The sequence below is a fragment of the Juglans microcarpa x Juglans regia genome, chromosome 7D (genome assembly GCF_004785595.1).
Source record: "Juglans microcarpa x Juglans regia isolate MS1-56 chromosome 7D, Jm3101_v1.0, whole genome shotgun sequence".
NCBI classification, from domain to species: domain Eukaryota; kingdom Viridiplantae; phylum Streptophyta; class Magnoliopsida; order Fagales; family Juglandaceae; genus Juglans; species Juglans microcarpa x Juglans regia.
The window spans coordinates 7,695,459-7,718,682 of NC_054606.1; the positions used below are offsets into that span (position 1 = coordinate 7,695,459).

A 23,224-nucleotide genomic window follows, 5' to 3' on the forward strand; every position below is an offset into this window, starting at 1 on the left:
TATTTGTTTATTTCATTTGACTTTTGTGAAACGCCTACCTTTGAGATAGTGATCCCCCATCACCCATTTCATGGCCCCCAAACACGCATCCCTAGACTAATCAAAGCTATTATACCAAACCAAAAATACGAAATGATACCGAACAGTCAATACCTCATTCTGCACAATTTCAAAGCTTGATTCTCTGTTCCGATGAATAGGGCCAAAATATGCACAAAATCTAAACGCAACTATAACTCCTTGTTGGATTTGCAAGTAAAATAAAGAATCACCACAAAGAAAGAAGACGAAATAAATAATTCTGATTGCTTATAAAATAGAAGAAACGACACAAATGCTACAGAATACCCATCGAGATAGTACTGTTTTGTTTCAAAGGGGAAAAAAAGCTAGGAAGAACATTTGTATTCCACCCAGTTAGACATGACTTTTATCAAAAAAATACCCAAGACTTGACTTCAAACTCTCTTCTGTATTCAAAGAAATACCCATCCGGGTAATAACATATCATTTTTTCACCTAACAACGTGTTTTCACCTAACAACGTGCACTCATTCATAGCATTCTTGAGCTACATCAAGGCAAGATTTATTGTTAATGCAAATAATGAAGTTATTGCGATGGAGAAATCACTAAGGTACCTGCGATAGAGAAACCAATTTGAATGAGAGCTCTACCAAACTCCTCTGCAATGGAGTCGCCGACAGCTTTAATGGGATGCTGACATCTTGGTCAGTAGCTCTGTTAGGAACTCTGGTCTTGTCCCTAATACTAAAGACCACGAGCTTGCCTTGGTGAGGATGATGACCGAGTGACCTTACCAACTTGCTTAGCCTTCAACAAAGGGTTTATGCTTGAATGATGGAATGATAGAAATGATGATGGAATTGGATAGGCTAAATGTTTAGTGGAGGCAAATCAATGTGAGCGGCTAGACTTGTCCTTGAGTGTGGCACCAAGATGATATGCTAGGGTTGGATGAGTGAGGTGACGTTAGGGTTTAGGGTGATGGGTGACTAGGGTTGGCGTGGCTAGGATGAGGAATTGGGTTTAGGATGAAAGGCAACTAGGGTTGCCGTGGACTATGGGGATGGATTAGGATTGGCGAGATTGAGGGGTTGGCTAGGATGAGGGACTAGGGTTTCAGATGCAAGAGGCAACTACGGTTGCCGTGCACTATGGGAATGGATTAAGATTGGCGAGATTGAGGGATTGGCTAGGAGGAAATAAAGAAAAGATTTATAAGTGGTTGGAATCTATGTAGGAAAGTGGAAATTTGAATTTTCTTAAAGTGGACGGATTGGAATGGATATGGAAAGGTTTCAAGATGGAATGAATCTTTTGGGGAATAAGGGATTTCGGGTTTGGCTATTTAGGTAAGTCAATGGTTGACTTGAAAGATTTTAGGAATGAGGGATTTAAGGAATTGAAGAGGATTAGCAATTCCTTAAATCAAGGGATTTGAAATGGGAGGAAGTCAAGATTCCTAAAAGGAAAGAATTACCTTATAGGGACTTGAGATGGATGGCTAGGGTTTGATGGAGGGAATACATAGTGTGGCCGAATATGGTAAGTATGGAAAGATGGGAGGCAATTAGGGTTTCAGCTAGGTCAACGGTTTTGATGGATGAAGGGCAAGTATGGGAATGGTTCACTTATGGAAAGTAGGGCAAACACTAGGGTGTTATGGATGAGAGACTTTAATGTGGCCGAATATGGTAAATGGAAGGTAAGGGCAAGGGTTTTATGGAGGTGATGGAAGCAAGGTAATTTATGGAAAGTGTACTAGGGCAAACAATGAGGTGGTCGACTTTTGTAGGTGGCAAGGATCAAATGGATGAATGGGTTGGGTTGTTGGCCAAACAACACAAGGAATTCTCAAGAACAATGCACATAAAATAATAAGATCAAATGATAGAAAATGGAAGACAAGAGATGGAATAGAAAATGCTCATAAGATTAATTGATCTTTAGGGATTCACGAATTGCATCCTAAAGATGAAAAGAAACAAAATAGATTGAACCACACATATTCATGAATTGCAAGGTGTGGTCCTCTCTTAGGGGATTCATGTATTGCACCCCAAAGAGCCCAAGTGCCTAGCACCGAAAAGATGACATCAAGAACAATAGTCTACCCACTTAAGAAATTTTCCAAAAGATGTAAAAGAAATGCCTAAAGGTCCTATTTATAGAGATTACAAATTGGAAACCTCCAATAGGTCCCTTTGAATATAAATTAAATAAATAAATAAATATAAAAAATGATGGTCTTGCATGGCCAATGTGGCCCATGATATGTGTTGGCCCTTGGTGGCCTAGGCTGGCCCATGGCATAGGCTATGGGCATGGTTGGCAAGGCTGCTAACGTGTTGCTGGCATGGCCCAGGCATGGCCTGAGTGCTGGTATGGCTGGCATGGCCCGGGTAGGGGACTGGGCGCTGGGGCTGCAGTAGGGGCATGCTAGCATGGCCCAGGCAAGGTGACTAGGCGCTGGGCTTCACTGGCCTATGTCGAGCGCCAGGCTGTGCGCGTTGGGGCTGCGCACGCGGCGCGTGCGCACTGGGCAGGTTGGGCGTGCTATGCACACTGGCCTGGTCAGCAGCCTTACTAGGCATCCTGGGCATGTCATGGTAGGGGCTATGGCATGCATGTGGGCCTGCTGTTGGGCTATCCAACCTTGTCTCGACATGGCTAGTGGTTTGGCCGTGGGCCACAAGACATGGGATCCTGACAAGCTCACACCATGGTCGGTAGCTCTGGTAGAGTTCGTCATCGCCCACCTTCTCTTCCCAGTTTATTTCTCCATCGCGCCCAAATGCCCAGTTCCTTCAAGCCAATCTCTAGCACTCTAAAACGAACCGTTTTTGGGCATTTAATCAAGCCTCGTTTTGGCCACATAAAAGGTGCGTGTGCAGACCTCTAATTGGGTATTGTATTAAGAATTTCTCATTATTTATTAGGTAGATTGAAACCCTAGACGTAAACTTTTTCTCAAGCTTTTTATAAAAAAATATTTTCGGAGTTTACTTTTTACAAAATTCTACTGTAAGTATATATATATATATATATATATATATATATATATATATATATATTAGTAAAATACTGAAACTTCTCATAAATCGGAAACATTACAATATTTATCCTTTAAAAATCCTACTATACCGTTTTATTTTGCTCTCTTATTTTGACTGTTTATGTATTTAATTTTTTTTTTTTACTTTTTAATTAAAGAAGTGACTATTAGTATATTAGTGTATTTTTTATTTTTAAAAAATATTGAAATATGTTAAAAAAAACGTAAAAATAAAAAAAGAAGATAAAAATAAAAACTGAGATTTGTACTAGTGGACACACCTAGTAGTCAAATCTGGGTGACACACTATAGCTAAGTCTGGTTTGGATCTACAAAACTATCTCATCTCATCTTATATTTACAATTTTCTCAAACTCACATACAAAATATAATAAACAATTCAATTTTTTCAAATTCTAAAATAAAAATTATATTTTAATAATATTTTATTCAATTTTTAATAAAATATTTTGTCTTATATCATTTGAACTGCGTAACCAAACAAGGCCTAAAACTACTCAAAGACGAAATTAATAGATCAAGAGGGATATTCTTCTTCCATCCATATGATAGATACCCAAAAGATAAAGATCGAGCAAAATTGTGACAAGAGAAACAGCAGTACTGATTTTAGTCTGTTTTCCTTAATTTGTACTTAGCTGCTAGACGCAACGTGGAACTATCTATATATGTTGACGACTTGACGTCGATACTCAAAAGAGAACAAACTAATAGTGACATAAATGATGTTTTCTCAATCTTTATGATCTTAACAATTAATGACTTGCATGCATGGACAAAGTAATTGACGAGGAACGACAAATGAAGTTGAAGTTAGACACCGTTTGTTTCATTTTTCAATTTCCGTGAATCAACATTGATATGTGCAACAAAAACTGAATTATTACTGTTCATGTATTGTTAATCTCCAATTTCTTTTTCCAATTTATTATAGAGTTATCAAACCAATAAATCCACGACAAGGTGACAAACGAGTCCTTGTTTTGATTCGAGTTTAGAAGCTTAAAACCTGCTTTTAACAGCTTAAAAATATATATATATTTTTTTTAAATGATATGTTTAGTAAAAAAGCGTCGTAACTAAATTAAAAATCGTTTTAAATATATATTATAATGATGGGATCACCAAAATCGTAGATCTGCATCGTAATAACTAACAATGATGCTTTGGGCTTGAACTTTGAAGGCCTTTTTATCCATTCCATGCCTCAATCCTTCGAATCTAATTTGATTCCTTTCCTTTCCATTACTTTACTTTCCTTTCCTTTCCTTCTTTCTCAAAAAGTATCAACTTTGATCTCACGCGCGGTCCCAAAAGCACATTTTCTTTTTCTTTTTGTTTTAAATAGTTTAAGAATCTTTTCAGTTTCTCTTATGTAAAATAGTTTTAAGGATTTATTTTTGAAAAAATAAAATCATATAATTTCGAAAAGATTATTGGGTTTAACGGTAATACTATATACAATTTTGGAATATGCAGTCTTAGCGTGCTTCATTTTCAATTAATTGGAGAATATTATTAAAAAATAATTTTTTCATGTAGATCTCAGATTTATCTACTTTTTTCAAATGAAGTATGCAGTGACTGCACACTCTCAATCTCAATTTGGATACACAATCCTCTTATCTCATCTCATCTCATGAATACAACTTTTCCAAATGTCCACACAAAAATATAATAACAATTTAATTTTTTTGAAATCTCAAAATGAAAATAATACTAAAAAATATATTTTAACAATATTTTATTTAACTATTATTCAAAATATCTAATCTCATTTCATCTGAATTGCCTATCCAAACCTAACCTAAGACTTTAAATATCATTTCACTTGTAGTTTAAATACAATAAAGTAAAAGGAATCCAGATGAAGTAATCCGCATTGGATTTTTTTCTTCTAAATGGTCAAAAAATGTTATATTTTAATTACCTACACATAATCAAGATTAAGTCGAATCGAAAAATATTATTTATTACAATCTCATCTATTTTTATTTTAATTTAGATTGCGAGTTTTTGTATAATTTTTAAAGTTAGAAAGTAAGAATTAGGAGATAGATTAGTAAATTAGTTTTGCAGAATTAATAAAATGTTTTTAGTTTAAGCGATATTCGTAAGAATATCAATAAATTTCAAGATATACTTTATATGTGCATCCCTCACCCTTTTTAGATTGTGAAATTTAAAAAAAAAAAAAAAAAACTCTAAAGATCTTAATCTTCCATAATTTATGAGGTTGAATATTAATTAAAGAAGTAAACGCTTTAAAATAATAGAAGAAGAGTGTCGTCATTTTAATAAAAGAAATGTTATATATCAGTCACTATTTATTTTTATATTTTATATTTATAGATTTTTTTTATAGAATATATTTTTATAGAATATGGAATAGTAAATAATAAATGAGAAGAATTTATTTTTTTGTAAAGGAGAATTTGAGTGGTTACCGCCATCAAAGACCACATGGAAAATTGTGAGAGAAGCGACAAACACTACCTCCAAATTTGGTAATCGGGAGAGAAAATGAAAGAAAAAATGAGAGAAACCATAAAGAAAAAAGGTGTATGATGTGATTGAGCAATAATAAACACTGATGACAAAGACATTCGATAATCATAGTTCGAAACTCACCATCATACGGCATTATCACCTTCTTCTTTTTCTTTAAACTCTATTACGACATTGTCCTTAATATTTGAATATATTTTTTATCTTGTCATTTATATATAGAAATATTTTAATTATAAAAAAATATCATAAAATAAATTTATAAATTGATATTGTAACATATCATATAAAATCATATCATTTTATAAATTTATTTTTATAAAATATCTTTATAAATATAACATTTCTCATTTATAAATGAGTGCATTAACACTTTTTTTGCCTGATATAAGACTAGTAATAAACAATTTATAAAACATAAAAAATTTAAAATATATATATATACACTATGACTTGATTTGAAAAGAAATTAATTTTTAAATTTATTTTACAAATCAAGTCTTGTACTATTTTTTTTTTGAAAGTGAAGTCTTGTACTATTAATTATTGAGAAAATCTATTAACACATTTTTGTCAACACATCAAGCATACTGCTAATTTGGAAACATTCCACCTTAATTATGCAAAACAAATGATTGGTCTTTTTATTTTTTTAAAGTTATAAATTATAATGGGTCTCACTTTACTTTTTAGCAATAACTTTTAGAGGAGGTTTAGATAATGAATTGAGATAAAATAAAAGTTAAAAATTGAATAAAATATTGTTAAAATATTATTTTTTAAGAATTTACGATACATCAACTACTATTCACTCTTACACCTCATACCTATAGGGTAGCATAATAGTCACCAATTGAGAAATTCTCATATTTCTTTTTCCTTTTTTTATGTATTTTTTTAATCATCTTAAATATTTTTTAAAAAAAATTTACAATATCATTAAATAAATAATTCTTTAGTCGCTTATAATAAAAATAATAATAATTCTTTAATCGGTAAATAAATAAATACTTGTTGGGGAGTCTGGGATCCGACCCATTATCGGATCCATATCATTTTCCAAACTTATATCTATCTCACTTTTTTTAAGAATAAAGTTACATCTATCATTATTTAAATCAAAATAAAAAACAAATCGATACAAAACAAATAAATAAGAGTCCCAAAAGGTGGGGCCCAGGAACATCCCCTCCGGTGCCTCTGATGTGACCGCGTCATATCCGGTCTGCCTTTTTAGCCGTCTGATCAAAACGATTGGTCTCTGTCTCTGCACCCTGCTTTGACTACATGTACCGCACAAAAAACAAACGAGCTCCAGCCAGAAACACTCGCAGGACTCTCTCTCTCTCTCTCTCTCTCTCTCTCTCTCTCTCCCTCCCAGTGCGACGGTCTGTGGAGCTCTGACTGTAGCTCTTTTTGCTGATACTATCTACGGCTTTGGCGTTTGGGGAAGAAAAAGGGTAGCATTAGGATTACGAGGCGATTGATTTCTCTGTTTTTTTCTCTTCGCGAATCTTTTCCTACTCCCGAACTATGCACCGACAGGCGTTATGTTCTTTATTATTTTTATTAAGTTTGCTTTGGCTTTCGTATAGCTGGAGAATCGTTGTATCGTTACTTGTGGCTTATCCTAAAGACTTTCGAAAGTGGTTTTCATGGACCACCCGATTTTTCTTTTTAATCATTTTTGGCTTTAAGTGTATGTTTATCCGGTTTTATCATTTACGATTGTCCGTATACTGCCTATTGTCATCTTTCATTCCGAACTTCTTTTTCTCTACGTGAGAGTTCAAATTTGTCTCATCATTTGGATGCGACTGATGATAGCGTCTTTGCTACCGGTGCGTAAGAGTCACCTGGTACCAACCGCGCATTCTTATGCATCGTGAGTGCAAGCAAAACGAAAATACTGATAGCAACTAGAAGACCCGTGACCACTAAAATTGTTCAGTGACCTTGCATTTTGGTTTGGGAAATGAAAAAGAGGTAGAGTGGGGGAGGAGGTATTAGCAATCCATATTCATTTTCTTCCCCAATGGGATCTTAAAAGGTCTGTGATTATGGGACAATGAAAAAAAAAAAAAACAATTCAGGTGATCGACAACATCTAGAAACTTCTGGGAAGCCCTTACAGTGTCAAGCTGCGAGAAAGGGTAAAACTGAAAAGCCTAATCTATAGTATGCTGATCTTCTTCATGAAATTACTAAGAATGCAAAGGACATCCCACTCAAATCTTAGGATAATCTTCAAAAACAACAGAATGGTAGGAAGGCAACCGAAGAAGATGAACTTGTGAATTACATGTCAAATTTGCCAAGTTATCTGGAGAGAGGAGAGAAACTACAGGAGAAAGTTTTGACTGTGGGCGTCTTGAAAAATAGCACTATGGTCATAAACAGGTAGCAGATGAGAGCAGTCAGTAATCACAATCTAGTAGCAGCACATCATCGTCATTTTCGACGGATGGTTCATCTGCTCATTCTAGCAGAGGTCATATATATATAGCCACTCTCCTGCTCGTCCAAGGACACGACATCCTTCAATATTGCATTGCCATCTGATGGAATCTCCAATAGAAGGTCATTCTCAAGATGTCCAAGCCTTGAGGGAAAGTGCTGGAAAGTTTCAAGATCTTAAATCTGCAGAGAGCAACATCTTGAGTGGGCAGCGGAAGTTCATAGATCAGCCTCTTCGTAATACAGTAATCAAAAGAGAACAAACTAATTGTGAGAAGCGATCAGAAACCACAGATTTTTTTTTTTATTTTGTTTGGTTTTTTTATTTTTTTCATTATGCTTGAATTTAATTTATTCAGCTGGTTTTAAATCGATTAACTTATTTGACAAACGTTTCCAATGGAGATGTTTGACTTCATGATATATATATATATATATATATATATATGTATATATCTACCCCTTTTACTTAAAGCCGCTATAAACATGAACAGTATTAAACAGTGCTACGTGTTTTACGCTTTTCTTCTTCCTCCTTACGTCCCTCTCTACATCTTCACAGTAAAATCACAACAAAAATCACCACACAAATTTCCACACAAATCACAAATCAGGGGTCATCGGCTGAAGGAAATAAAGAAGTGAAGGGGTCGTCAGCGAAGGACGAGGCTGCTGGTAGTAGTGCGGTGCCGTACTGGTTGCTAACGGCAGCGCTACTGGGAGAAACCTGTGCGTGTAGAGGAAGAGAGAGGGCTACGGGCTTTGGCCTGTTGCGAGGGGAGAGAGAGAGGTCTGTGGGGACGAGATCAGCGGGCTGGTGGTGATGGTGTGATGCCGTAGAGATGGCTAACGGCGACGCTACGGGGAAAAACCCGTGCATGTAGAGGAAGAGAAAGGGCTACAGGCTTCGGCCTATTGTGGGGGGAGAAAGAGAGGTCTATGGGGACGAGATCAGCATGGGAAGGTCGTCGATGACTGGGCTTGATGATGGCGCAGTAGCGGCAGCCGGTGGGTCTGGGCTGAGCCGAGGAGAAGAGATTGAGAGGAAGAGGGGCGTGCAGCTGGAGGAAGGGAGGGAGGAGAGAGAGGGAAGAGGGAAAAATGAAGGAAAAAGTTAGGGTTTGAGACTTTAAATTTCAACCCTTCATCTTGAATCTCCAGAATTGATCGAACAGTGGAGGTTAAAACATTAAAAATAAATTAACTTAAAATATATAATTAAAATATAAATTCAACTTTAAATTATAAAATACTAATCTTTCATAATTAAATAAATGATAGAGTTTTGTTAAATATTTTTAAGAGAGTAAAATCATATAAATAATTCGAATTTTTAATATAATTTAAATCTCATAATATTCTTAATTAACTAAAATCATTTAGATAAAATAATTTTCTACCATTATAATATTTTTTGAGTTTCCAAAATAGAAGAGACTTACTTTAATAATGAAAAAATGTAAGAGCAATATAATAATAAAAGATTTTGTATTTTTTTAGTGCTCCCTAGGTCATTGAGTAGTATGATTGAATTCTACAATTCATATATTTTGCTAAGAAAACTATTGCTAAAATATCCAAAATCTTTTAATTTTCATATCACTCATATTACTGTAACATTTTGTTATCATTATGATACTTGTTAAAATTTATTTTTCTACTCTTGTATATTAAATTATTAACTAATTAATTTTATTTAAAAAAACATATTATTTTTACATTTTGTAGATATTAGTCACTAGAAAAACGTGCATTGCACGTCACTCCACAACTAGTATACATATACATAAATATATATATATATATATATATATATATGTATGCCTATCACAATCCAAATAATATTAAGAGTAGGGCTACTATGCCGTCCCACTCTTACCGCTGGGCGTACCGCCCAATAGTTTTTTTTTCTTTTTATATTTTTTAATACATTTAAATATTTTTTAAAAATAAAAAAATACATCAATACACTTAAAATCACTTCCTTAATCACTAAGTAAAAAAAAATGACCAACGGTCACATTGAGTGGTAAAACTGGGGCAGCACAATAGTTTTATCCTAATATTAAATTAGAATATGAGACATGATAATTAGCAGCTTATAATAGAGTCGGTCAAGGTTCGCAATCTAACAATTCATCTTAATTTGGGGCTGAATTAACGTCTAAGAGCACTAGTACTGGATTCATCAAATGAGTTCAATCTTCAAAATTTGATGATTTTAGCTTTAAAATCCTGGCAGTGGATGGTGATATGCTCAAATGTCAAGTTTTTAGCTACAGTACATTTCCTTTCATCTTCAAATTTGAAGACTTCACACTCTATAACCATTATTTTATTTATTTAAATTATTGTTTCCCAATTTTGAGCCACAACATATTTAAGTTGGGAAATCATAATTTAAGTATCAAATTAAATTATTAATTAACATATAATTAGTGTAATTGTAAAATATGAAAAAAATAAATTAAAAATATTATTATTATATTATTATTTTGATGAATCCAATAGCTAATCTAATATGGGGTTATAGATAGAGAGGTTTTGGATTTATAAAAAATATGTATTTTTCATCAAATTTTGAAGATAAAAATGATGAATCCAATACTAATGCTCTTATTTATTTCACTGTACTAGACAGATTATAAACTAGCTAATTGAGTAGATACAACGTCCTTTCTTACAACTTTTTATATAATTATATTTTAAAATGAGGGTATTTATGTAAAGTAATATTACTTTTATAAGTTATTTTATAAAATTGTCCAACATTTTAAATATAATTGTATAAAAGGTTGTTTATAATCTTATATGTCTATTATTATATCCGCATATAATAATTATTACCCAATATAATATATGACCCACATGGCACATACGTTTATATTAGTTAAAGAAAATCACAAGTACATAGAAATAATAAAAAAAGAAAAATATAGTATATTCCACGTTCTCTTTCCAATTAATTGTGAGTGCTTGAACAGTGATCTCTAGCTTTTTTACCTCTCGATCGAGTTTCCCACTTTACTATAACTTCGATCCAGCTTGGGTATTTGAGATTTTTCAATGAGGACCATTCGTTCATTTGTATTTTAATACTTTTGCCAAAGGCTCAATAACCATGTACGTGTTGGGTTGGCCATGAAAAAAAAAATGATGTCAAAGAGCATATGGTAAAAAAATACACATTAAATATTGTACTCTTGCTGGCAGCTTGTAATGGAGATTTAAAAAAAGAAATTTTACAAACTACACCATCCATCGTCATACTCTTAAAATAAATAACATGAATTCAGACAAATTAGATATTGTACACATCCCACCCAAAAACCCTAGCGCCATGCCTGACACCCCTCTCCCCTTTCAGAAATCAATTGACCCCTCCCAAAAACTCTATCAACTACGCTCTCGTTTTACATAAACAGGAAAAAGCTTAATCCGTTCGATTTGTGCTCAACTCAACGAGTCTTTGCCCTCAAAACGGTACACTTGATTTACATGAGTTTTATAATCATGCACTTTTTGTCACTATAAAAAAAATGAACATTTGTGAAAGATTATTTGTAACGAGAATGACCATTTGAAACAAAAACAGACTTATTTTAACAGGAAATAACTAACCACAAATAAAAAAAATTTTATAGTGTATTTAGATATTGAAAATGTCATTATTTCCTTCATGTTCCAAGAATCATGAGAATGCATACATGCGCAACTTATATAGTACTGTCGTTTCATTTGTCTCTAGTCTTTATTAAAGTTTGATTTTTGACAATTTCAAATTGGTTGTGCCGTATTTCGTGGGTTGTTTGTTGCGTCGTGTTCAATAAACTCAAAGTTTGCATATGAGTTTTGACCTTTTTATATTCAAGTTGTAGCACTTCAATGAAAGTTTGTCTGGTGAAGATTTCAATAATATTATTGTAGAGTATTTAGACTTATACTAATTTGATTCTCCCAATTGTCTAATTGCTCATAGATCATGTGAACTTTTCAACTTAAAAAAATTATTATTTTTATATAAAAATACAACATCGATATGTACTTGTGCATGTAGTGTTCTCTCAATTTCCAAGAATAAAGATAAATGATATTTACATTCTTAGGATATATTGTAAATCATGCCCACTCATTTTTTAAAAAAAATAGATAAATTTAGAATTTATATGAAAAAATTATTTTTTTAATAATAGATTCCATATTTTTTTCAAAAATAATACACAAAATTTAGACACTTTATAACTTATCAAGATTCCTCAAACATTAACAGAAGAAAGAAATTATTTGTACATTTTATCTCTTGTGATTGCTTTCATTAAGGAGATAAAGGAGCCAGTTTTGGGCTTTGTAAATGAAAGATAGTGTTGATTGATTATGTGATGTCCTTTCCAAGATGGGCTTGAGGCCCAATCCTGTCATGGAAACCTAGTCCTTGTGTGTCCAGTTATCGGTTGGATGATCTTCTGAAGATCATGATTACCGGCATGATATTTATAGTTTTGGAGTGCAGTCTCGACCCTATGCATACTCTTATTAAAAAAATAGAGATGGTTATATTTTAATTTCAGATTATTTTTTAAAAAATATATGTAGAGATTGCACATCAGCAATGTACCGGAAGTATAAGAAATGAAGCTTACGTTATAAAAATAAAACTTACAAATAAATTTTCTAATATATATATACACACACATACAAGGTATCTGTTGTGAACATGTCCAAACTTGATTTATGGCGGTCTTGGTTTCCATATTTTGCAAGTCATACTGAAACAGAAGTTTCTGATGAATTGGTAGAACGTACATGGTACACATTTTTACTCCCGAAATCACCCTCGAATTAATGTAGTACACATTTCTCCATTATTTATACAGTCCAATCACCCTAGAATTCCTCTGATCACACGGAGATCACAGAGAGTTACCGATGGATGGTATGAGTCATGATCATGATATGAGTGGCATGGCTGGAGCGATGCCACCATCATCCATGAACAACGGGATGCATGGCATGCACATGAAGAAGATGATGATGCACATGACCTTCTTCTGGGGCACGCACACAGAGGTGCTCTTCGACGGCTGGCCCGGCAGGAGAACTGGCATGTACGTGGTAAGCTTGGTATTCGTGTTTTTGCTGTCTTTCCTGGTGGAGTGGCTCTCTCATTCCCGACTGCTCAAACGTGGATCGACCAATGTCCCGGCCGGAATGTTCCAAACCCTCTTGTATGCCATAAGGGTTGGGCTGAGTTATTTGGTTATGTTGGCTCTCATGTCTTACAACGGCGGTGTGTTTTTAGTTGCCGTTGCCGGTCATGCTTTCGGATTTCTAATCTTTGGAAGTCGGGTTTCAACAAGATCATAATGCTGTCAAAGGATTTGATCCTCCTCCAATGACTTGTTGAATAGAAAACAAGGGGCCCCCATTTTGATTGATCTTAGGTTTACGACGTTGTAATTTTCTTAATTAGTCCCTTTTTATTTTTTGGTTTTGAGAATAATAGGACCTATTCAGATAGCTAGATGGTTTGTACTGCTATATGGTGTCTCTCTTTCAGCAAAACAGAGTATTTTCTTAGCTTTTCTATGAAAAATAAATCAATTGAATATAAAATTCAGAGAGGAGGGTTTTCGTTTTCAATTCTCTTTAACTTTCCAGAATAATTTCCAAATTGGAATTGGGTGAATGGAAATGTGTGGTTGGGAAGCAATAAACGGCATGATGATCATGAACCTGGTCATTAAGGGTGCGTTTGGTTACCAAACTCACTTCAACTCATCTCAACTCATCATTACAATTTTTTCAAATCCAAATACAAAATATAATAAACAATTCAACTTTTTTAAATTTCAAAATAATAATAATATTAAAAAATAATATTCTAACAATATTTTATCATTACAACTCAACTCAACTCAACTCACTTCAACATCCACACACACCCTAATTGAGCGCATTGATCTCTAAAGATACAGCAAGAGGGGTCCATTAATGAAGTTCTAATATTAAACTCTGTAATGGAAATTAATTATTTTTTTAGCAAGTCCATTGAATTATCTTGTATTTCCTATGATGGGAAGTTCATAAAAATAAAATCAAACTTGGGATACAATTGAAATCATCTATAGGATCATGAGAGAGATTTGTGGTTTATGTCCGGGACATGTATTCCTTAAATATTCCAATTTCAACAGATTCTGAATCAACCCTCCCACCCCCTACTATATTTTGAATGCAAGGATCAAATAATATGAAATTAATGTTACATATAGTCATGAGTTGTGCAAGCATCAAGCACTGCTTTTGAAAAAGATATTAGAAAATTATTTTTTGTACGTGGGTCTTTACACATTCTATATCTGCAAATACTATTTCTCATAACATTAACATGCAACAACCTTTAGTCAATCGGGAAATTCTAATTCAATATTCCTCTTAATTAAGAGTACGAGTAATTTTATTGATTCACGTCCAATTTGGAAGTATGATCACTTAGTTTTCATTTCTAGAATTTATTTATGTCAATATATATAGAGAGGTATTATTCCGAATGAGAATTGTTAATGGGAATGAAACATTGAATAGAGATCATCTTCTCCAATTCATGTCTAAATTGCGATATGATTTTGGAGAGAAATACAGATTATAGATATACAGATTATGTTACCTTGCTTAAATTGGACTTTTCTTCGAACTGCTAGCGTTAATGCATTCAATGTTGCACATATATATCCATCTTTCCATGCATTGGACCAACAATGAATACTGTTACATACAGTCACTTTTACGTATTTTTTATACACTCTATTGATATCATTAGCCAAAGTAATTATTTTATATTAAAAAAAGTGACACAACCAATCATATTAGTGAAATACATAAAAAGTACCTAAAAATAATTACACATAAAAATTTTGTTTCAATTAATAAAATTAGTTCATGGAAATATCATTTTCTTTTTATTTTCATTCAATTTTATAAGGATATATTTTGAAATCCTTAATTAATAAAGACGAGACATAAATATGCCAGCTCTACCGCTACTACAAATAAGTAAGTTTTTTGTAAATTTTTCTAAAGTACATTTAATATTTTTCATATAAATATATAGCTGTCTGCATTACCTGGCCTAATTAACTTCAACGAGCTATTCCTTAATTGGTTTTTCTTTTTTTGGTTGAATTAATTTATTAAGCAGTACCCAAACTTATCAGAAAAAGTAGGAAACGAAATAGCTAGAGTACGTAAAAACGTTTTTTTGAAAAAAAAAAAAAAAAGCAGTAAATAATAAAAATATATATCAGATTCACTAATTTTTTTTTAAAGAAATTTAATTTCAATTGGACGCGGTGGAATCAAGATCTCCTAGAGTTACTACTACCGAGGAAAATGCATGACATGATAAAAACACAACTGTCTCTTATAAGCCTTCGAAAGATCATGAGTGATCATAATAATTAAAGTGCAATGTGTCCAATAAATTAATTAATACATTAAACATTTAATATTAGGATGATGCTACATCCGTTAAGGATCGGTACCGGTCAGTGTCAAAGCAATTTTTTTTTTTTTTAAGCATTTTTGTGTATTTTTTAAAATACTAAAAAATAAACACATAAAATGCTTAAAGAAATCACTAATCAGTACACTTTATGGGTGCATGGAAGTATCGTATTCAATTCCTTAATATTATTTGTTGTTGAGAGATCATCGCAAGAGACCAGTTCAGACTCTACAACTATTCTATTATATATCTCTCAGCCAATTAGAATCTAATTAGTTTGAATTAAGTTTGTTGCTGCAAATAAGCATGTTTATATTAATCTTGAGAGAGAAATCGATGCTAATTGGTTGAGAAATATCTGGAACAGTTGTAGAGTTTGAACTTATCTCATCACGTGAGGATATCTCAACACTAGTGAAAAAAATATAGTACGTACTGTGATCAGTTCATGAGTTCCAATCGACACCAGTGTGGTCGAGAAAAGGACAAACTTCGTGCAAATTAAAGAAGAACAATCACTGAAACTATTCAACTTGCCAGATTTCTCAAAGCCCACAAAATAAGGCCAGTCTATAAGCAATTTGATTTCAAAATAGCCATTTTTAACATATATAGATGTCTATATATCCTGCTGGAGTGGCTGATCTCTCTAGCTCATTCCAAACTGCTCAAACGTCGATCGATTGATATCCCGGCCGTAATGCTCCAAACCTTCTGGTGTGGCATAAGGATTGGGCTGAGTTATTTGGTTATGTTGGCTGTCATGTCCTACATTAATGGTGGTGTGTTCTTGGCTGCCGTGGCTGCTCATGCATGCTTCCGGATTTCTGATTTTTGGAAGTAGGGCTTTCAGCGAACCAGATGCTGTACAAGTTAAAAGGATCTAATCCATTATCCTTCTTCTTCAATAATTTGTTGAATAGAAGACTAGCCGCACTCTGATTCTTAGATTTACGCTGTAATTTCTTTAATATATTCTTTTTTTAAAAGAATAATTGGCCTTACTAATATAGATTATCTGGCTTTATATATGGAGTCTTTCTGGGGCCTATAATCGAGCCGAGTCGAGCCAAACCGGTCTTTGGCTTGTCAAGTTCGGCTTGATTCAAAACATTCGAGTTTGAGATTTTTTTTTTTTTATTTTTTGTTTGAGCTTGACTCAATAAGCTAAACTCCCAACTCGAATTCGAGCTCAAACACGTCCCACAGATGAGTTCAAGTTGAGTCGAGCTCAAGCTCGAATTGTTTATTTTCTTTTTTATTTTTTGAATAATATTTAAATCATTTAATAATTAATAAATTAAACAAATAAAAGATCTAATATTTAATTTATATAACCAACAAGTAGAACCTCTATTGAATTATAAAATTTTTATAAAAATTATAAATAATTAATATCTAACTAGTTGATATTTATCCAAAATAATAATATATTATATGCCTACATATATTATTAATACATACACTTAAAATGATAGCATGTATCTATTTCATATATGGTTCACATATACTAATATATGAAATTATTAAATTTTGTCGACTAATTATTATACAAATTATAAAATATACATATGAAATATATTCACTATATAGACATAAGTAATTAGATTACATATTATATATTTAATTATAAAAGTGGTATGCTTATATTATTAGCTAATACATATATATGTATATATACATAGGTGTATGTATATATTTATTAATATATGAATGAGTTTTAATCGAGTCGAGCTAATGAGTCGATTCAAGCATAAACGAGCGGGCCTTAACTAACCTTAGTCGAGTCAAGTTGAGTTTTTTCGAGTATGTGTCATTTACAAATCGAGCGAATATATGCTTTCACAAACAAATTTTTTTTTTTACGAGTCAAGTTCGATTCGAGTTTAACCGAGTGAGTACCGAACGGGTTATCGAACAGACTGATTTATTTACGACCCTAAGTCTTTTTTTCAAAAGATGTGGGGGTGAAAAAGAAAGAAAGAAAAAAAATTCAAACAGAGTATTTTCTTAGCTCTTATAATTCAAAAGAAAATTTGCCGAGAAAAAATATTAATTAAAAAGAAAATTGAGAGAGAGATTTCGTATTCATTTCTCCTTTACCCTACATTAATAACTTCGAATTAATAAATGCATGGTAAACAAAATCATTTATTGCGTTCTCTAAAGCTGTCCACTAATGAAGTTCAATTAACCTCTTTATGGACATTGATGTTTTTTTTAGTAAGTCCATTGAACCTTGTTTTTCCTATGATAGTAAGTTTTTTTTTTTTTTTTTTTTTTCCTATGATAGTAAGTTGATGTGAATCTTGGGATATATCATACAATTAAAATCATAGGATGTGAGATACTTGTGTACGTTTTATATGTCTTATTATGGGACACCTAGGCGCTATTCCTTGATCCAATTTTAATATATTCTGCATCCAAACCACTCCTGGCCTGTTATATCATGAATGCATGGGTGAAATGACATGATAAGCATGCAACGACTTGCAATCACGAAATTCTCCAATGTTCCTATTTAAGAGTATAAGTAGTTTTATTAATATGACAATATATTTGGGAGTACTATCAGTACTTCATTTATATTTCAAGAATATTTTTATCGCACACGTCAATGGAGTTAATAATTTGTATGCTAATTGTGAATTTGAATAAAACATTGATGAGGCCGAGCCGGAAATCACAGTCACTTGAACTGTTTAATTTAATTTTTCCGGTTCTTTGCTATATGAAATGTTATACGAAACTCAACAGCAATTGAGTAAGATCGGAAATGGGTTTTCGCAATATTATTAAATAATATTTTCTTAATTACTAAGTTAAAAAAAAAAAAAACTGAAAAATAGAAAAAAAGGCAATCCGGAAAATGAATGGGATCTCCAAGCGGGATCCCTAGCATTGCCGTATTATATATGATTGATGATTCAATGTGCATCTATATATGGTGTAATAAAAGATGTTGAAGGTTAGCTAGCTAGGCTTAAACGAGGTGAATATATAGCCATTTCTTACACTAATTTTTGGAATAAAAGATTAGAGAGATTGGACTGATCTTATCCGTGTGGAGCATGCAAAATATTAAATGTATCTATTAAAATATTTGTGACGGATCATTTGCAACGAGAATGAATATTTTCAATAAAACATACTGATCATTTTTTAAAAAAACAGCCATTTCGTAAAAAAACTGATCACAATTAAGTAATTTTCTTATAATGTAATCGCAACTATTTCACCAACTTATATATATATATATATATATATATATATATATATTTATTTATTTATCTGACTGTATCAACGTTGTTTCTTCCTGTTAGCTAATAATTTCCAACTACTCCATCAACTATATATTGAGCTGCTTAATTTAGTTAAAGTAGAGCAAGAGATCATAGAGGCGTATGTATAAATGCTAATAAATTTGTCGTTCATGCTCGATCTGGCGGGTGCGGCTCAACTTCTCATTTTATTTTTACTTTCTCCTCTTTTCTTCAATGTATGGCTTTGTTTTGACGGTAGATTAGCTTGCTTTTGCTGTCCCTTTAGGTCCAAGTTCTTTCCTTCTTTTTTATTGCACCATTTGGCAAGGGTTCTTGTAGCATGCACGGACCATCCCCACCACACCCACCACAACAACCACCCCCCCCCCCCCCCCCCCCCCCCCCCCCCCCCCCCCCCCCCCCCCCCCCCCCCAAAAAAAAGGCTTTGAAGAAAGAATATTACTGTGTGCTTAATTTGGTTGCATGTATTCAGTTCTAACTTTGGACAATTTTACCAATATAAGTTTAGAAAAGTTCTATTAAGTAGTTCTACACTATATACTTACTTTTAAGTCTCGTTTGATTACACAGTTCAGATTAGATGAGATAAGATATTTTGTTAAAAATTAAATAAAATATTATTTTTATTTTAAGATTTAAAAAAATGAATTATTTATTTTATTTTATATAGAAATTTAAAAAAATTATAATAATTATATGAAATGAGATAGTAACTAAATTACCAACCGTTACATTTTATCTTTTTATTTTTTTTCTTTACCAGATGTGTAATATAAGGCTGCTAAATAGAAAGAACTCATAAGTTTATAATATAACCAATCTCTCATAAAAAATTAAGAGGTGCATGTATATTGTCCATAATTACTAATACATGAGTAATGTGGAGAATGCGTTCTTTTCCATACCGACTTGTAAGAAGATATGCTATCCAGTTACAGTGAAGGAGAGGATATGATATAGATTTGAACCTCGTCCTTTTTCTTGTAAGCTTGTATATGTCGCATATATATCCACTCAACTAACCCCGAGTGCGTACTAGTGCTAATTCAGAGCTCTTTTATTATGGTACTGTAGCCAATCACTTCAACAGTAATAGTACCATAATTTTCTTATATATATATATATATATATATATATATATTCAGTGTCCTTTGTAAATATTGTCACCTTGCCCCCACATTGAGCGTCACTAATGACCGACCTTTTCGGTCCCCATGCCAATTATTTTCCGAATGAGTGTAAATTGTACCCTCGTTCAAGGCATTTTCTTTATTTTCCAAGAAAAGAGATGGAATGTCAAAATCTTTTAAGACTAGATGTCACGAGCCCTGATCTCCTAATAGGACATTAGATTTTGGCCTCTCGAGCTTAGATTTGACTACACCAATTTGACGATTCATCGCTTAAGTGAAAAGATGACTCATTTTTAGAGTACTACTATTAGTTTGATCAATCGTATCTTCACGTTAAATTAGTTATTGAATTAATCAAAATAATAATATAATATTATTTTTATTTTTTTTCATATTTTACAATTACACTAATTATATATTAATTACTAATTTAATTTGATTCTTACATTATTATTTGATTCTTACATTATTATTGCAAGAAAGTTAGAGATTAAGGTATCGTTTGGATTCGAAAATGAGTTGAAATGAGTTAAGATGGGTTGTGAATAGTAGTAAGGTAGGTTGTGAATAGTAGTGAGATTAGTGAGTTAAAGTTAATGAATAGTAATGAATAATAGTGAGATGAATTGAGATAAGTTAAGATGAGTTGTGAATACAAACCGGGCCTAAACGTGAAAAAAAAGACCGTTAGAGATTAAAAGTAAATAAAAAATATACTTGATGAGTGAATAGTAGTCCTTCAAATTTAAAGAAACTCATCCATTTACTGCAGCTCAAAACTTTCTACTTATCCCTTTGGCTAATCTAATGCAGTTCTATTTTAATGAAATTCATCATATTTTATGTTTGGCTAGGCTTTTGACTAAACTAATACCAATGCTCATGTGAAATTGGCCTTGCATCATTTTTGGAGCTAATTTGCTTAGTAATTTTAAACAGAGAGGGTTGAGTCCACACAGTAGAATATACAAAATCTCCTTTGAACAGAGAGATTTTCTCGCAACTAAGGCTGCGTTTGAATGTTAAACTGAATTGAGTTGAGTTGAGATAATAAAATATTGTTAAAATATTATTTTTTAATATTATTATTATTTTGAAATTTGAAAACGTTGAATTGTTTATTATATTTTATGTTGAAATTTAAAAAAGTTATAATGATGAATTGAGATGAAATGAAATGTGTTTATCATTCAAACGTACTCTATTTCTTCTCTATTAGAAGAAAGAATCCTTTCCAATTCATGAGAGGGACAAACTTATGAAAGCCAATTTCCTCAAGTTTTCTTTTAACTCTTTTGTTCTTTTCAATAGTTAATCGTTGATCTACCACCATCCATTGAGGCTCCTAAAGAGATGCACATCCTCCTCTCACCTTTTCGGTCCCCATATTGTTTATGTTCCATTCATGTCATTAACCGTCTTAATGACATGAATTCCTTTCTTAGTACCTAATTAGTCAAAAAAAAAAAAAAAAAAAAAAACCTAGGACTTAGAACATTAATTTTGCTTCATTTCTCACTTTGTTTTAATCTTTATTGCACTGATATGGTATATTATAATGGAGGCACGTACAACTTGAGAGAGGGATCTCGAGGATTTTGCCACTTCTCCATGTATCCTATTTGTTCCTTAAGTCGAGAAAATAGTGGTGAATAGAAAAAGCATCAAGTCACTACACGAATCATAGATTATATTTTTTGAATAAATAAATTTATAATCTAGTATTTTTTTTTCTCCGTTTTTTCTTTTTTACTAAAGTCTTGTTTTTTTTATAATTTTTATCAATTTATTTCATCTCATTTTATTTAATAATTATAATTTTTTAAATTTTTACATAAAATAAAATAAATAATTTAATTTTTCAAATTTTAAAATAAAAATAATATTAGAAAGATATATTCTAACAATATTTTATTTAATTTTTAATTTTAATTTTGGTTCATCCCGTTTATAAAGACAAATTAGGCTTAAGTCAATGTTAATTATAAAAGACAAATAATATTTATAATTTTAAATTGTATAAATTTTAGGAAAAAATTATTTTGCCTTTCCATTTTGTCTATTCTATTTATTTATTTTTTTATTTTTTTATTTAATGATTAAGAAAATAATTTTAAATGTATTGATATTTTTTTAAAATATTTAAATATATTAAAATAATATAAAAAAAAATTACACTGAACAGTACGCCCATCCGCAGCATAGTAGCCGCATCCTACATTTTACATATTTTGTTTTTGAAAAAAATACATAAATTTATAAGATCTGGTGTCACACATCCCAATTGGGATTCGTGGTAAGTCGTGAAATCCTCAGTTTCGAAGAAGGTTAGTCGGCCTGGCCAGGAGGAGACCAAGGCCATTAATAATTACTATCATTGTAGACTGTAAAGTTACAATCCTCGGGAGGAGAATTAGAAATGAAATGTTTCTTCAAAATCCATTCCCATTCACTCAATTATTTGTTTATTGCAGTGTTTTAAGGCATTAATTTATGAATAAATGATTTCAAGGCCACCAACATTATATTATAATAGCTGTTCTAAATTTACATTACCATAAATTTGTCCTCATACCAAAACGGACCGACTTAGAATCAAGACTGGTTGGTCTCGATCCTTAAAAATATAAAGTTTTAAATATGTTATTAAAAAATTAATATTCTATCAATTAACTAATATACAATATCAATTAATTAAATTATATAATAATTATATAAGTTAAGAATGTAATTTTTATCTAATTTATTATCATTGGCCATATAAAATAATTTTTATTGAGTTAGTTATATAATCCACATTAATAATTCATTTAATTTTAATTTAGTACTTTAAATAAATTTTTTTTAAATTTATTTAAAAATAAAATAAAATAATAATTGGACTAGATCGACTGGACCAGACCGATAGCTACAAATCCGAGAAAAATGATGGACCGCACTCCATTAATATGATTAGTTGGTCACTTTTTGTTTAGTATAAAATAATTGATTTGACCAATTAAATCAATAGATTGTGCAAATAATATGCAAAAGTAACTGTATATACGAAAATTCTTTCAAGTTTTGGTAGAAATATAGAATAATTTTGATTAAAAAAATATTTTTTGAAATATAAATTTATTTATGGTATATTTTTTAATTAATTATAAATATTATTTTTTATTAATATATTAATAATTATTACTCAATAATTATAAAATAATTTTCAATATGAGATTCAAACCTTTATCAAATC

The 23,224-nt window shown here is 31.7% G+C and overlaps 1 protein-coding gene across 1 annotated transcript; it reads left to right on the forward strand.

Moving 5' to 3' along the window:
• The first annotated feature begins 12,940 nt into the window (after nucleotides 1-12,940).
• LOC121239108 (copper transporter 1-like) lies at nucleotides 12,941-13,741 on the forward strand. The gene has a single exon (XM_041136244.1). It carries the CDS (start codon nucleotides 12,992-12,994, stop codon nucleotides 13,427-13,429), a length of 438 nt encoding a protein of 145 aa, XP_040992178.1. The 5' UTR covers nucleotides 12,941-12,991; the 3' UTR covers nucleotides 13,430-13,741.
• Nucleotides 13,742-23,224: the final 9,483 nt, after the last annotated feature.

Coding starts and splice junctions, on each gene's coding strand:
- LOC121239108 (XM_041136244.1), top strand. CDS start 12,992: ATGGATGGTATGAGTCATGATCATGATATGAGTGGCATGGCTGGAGCG.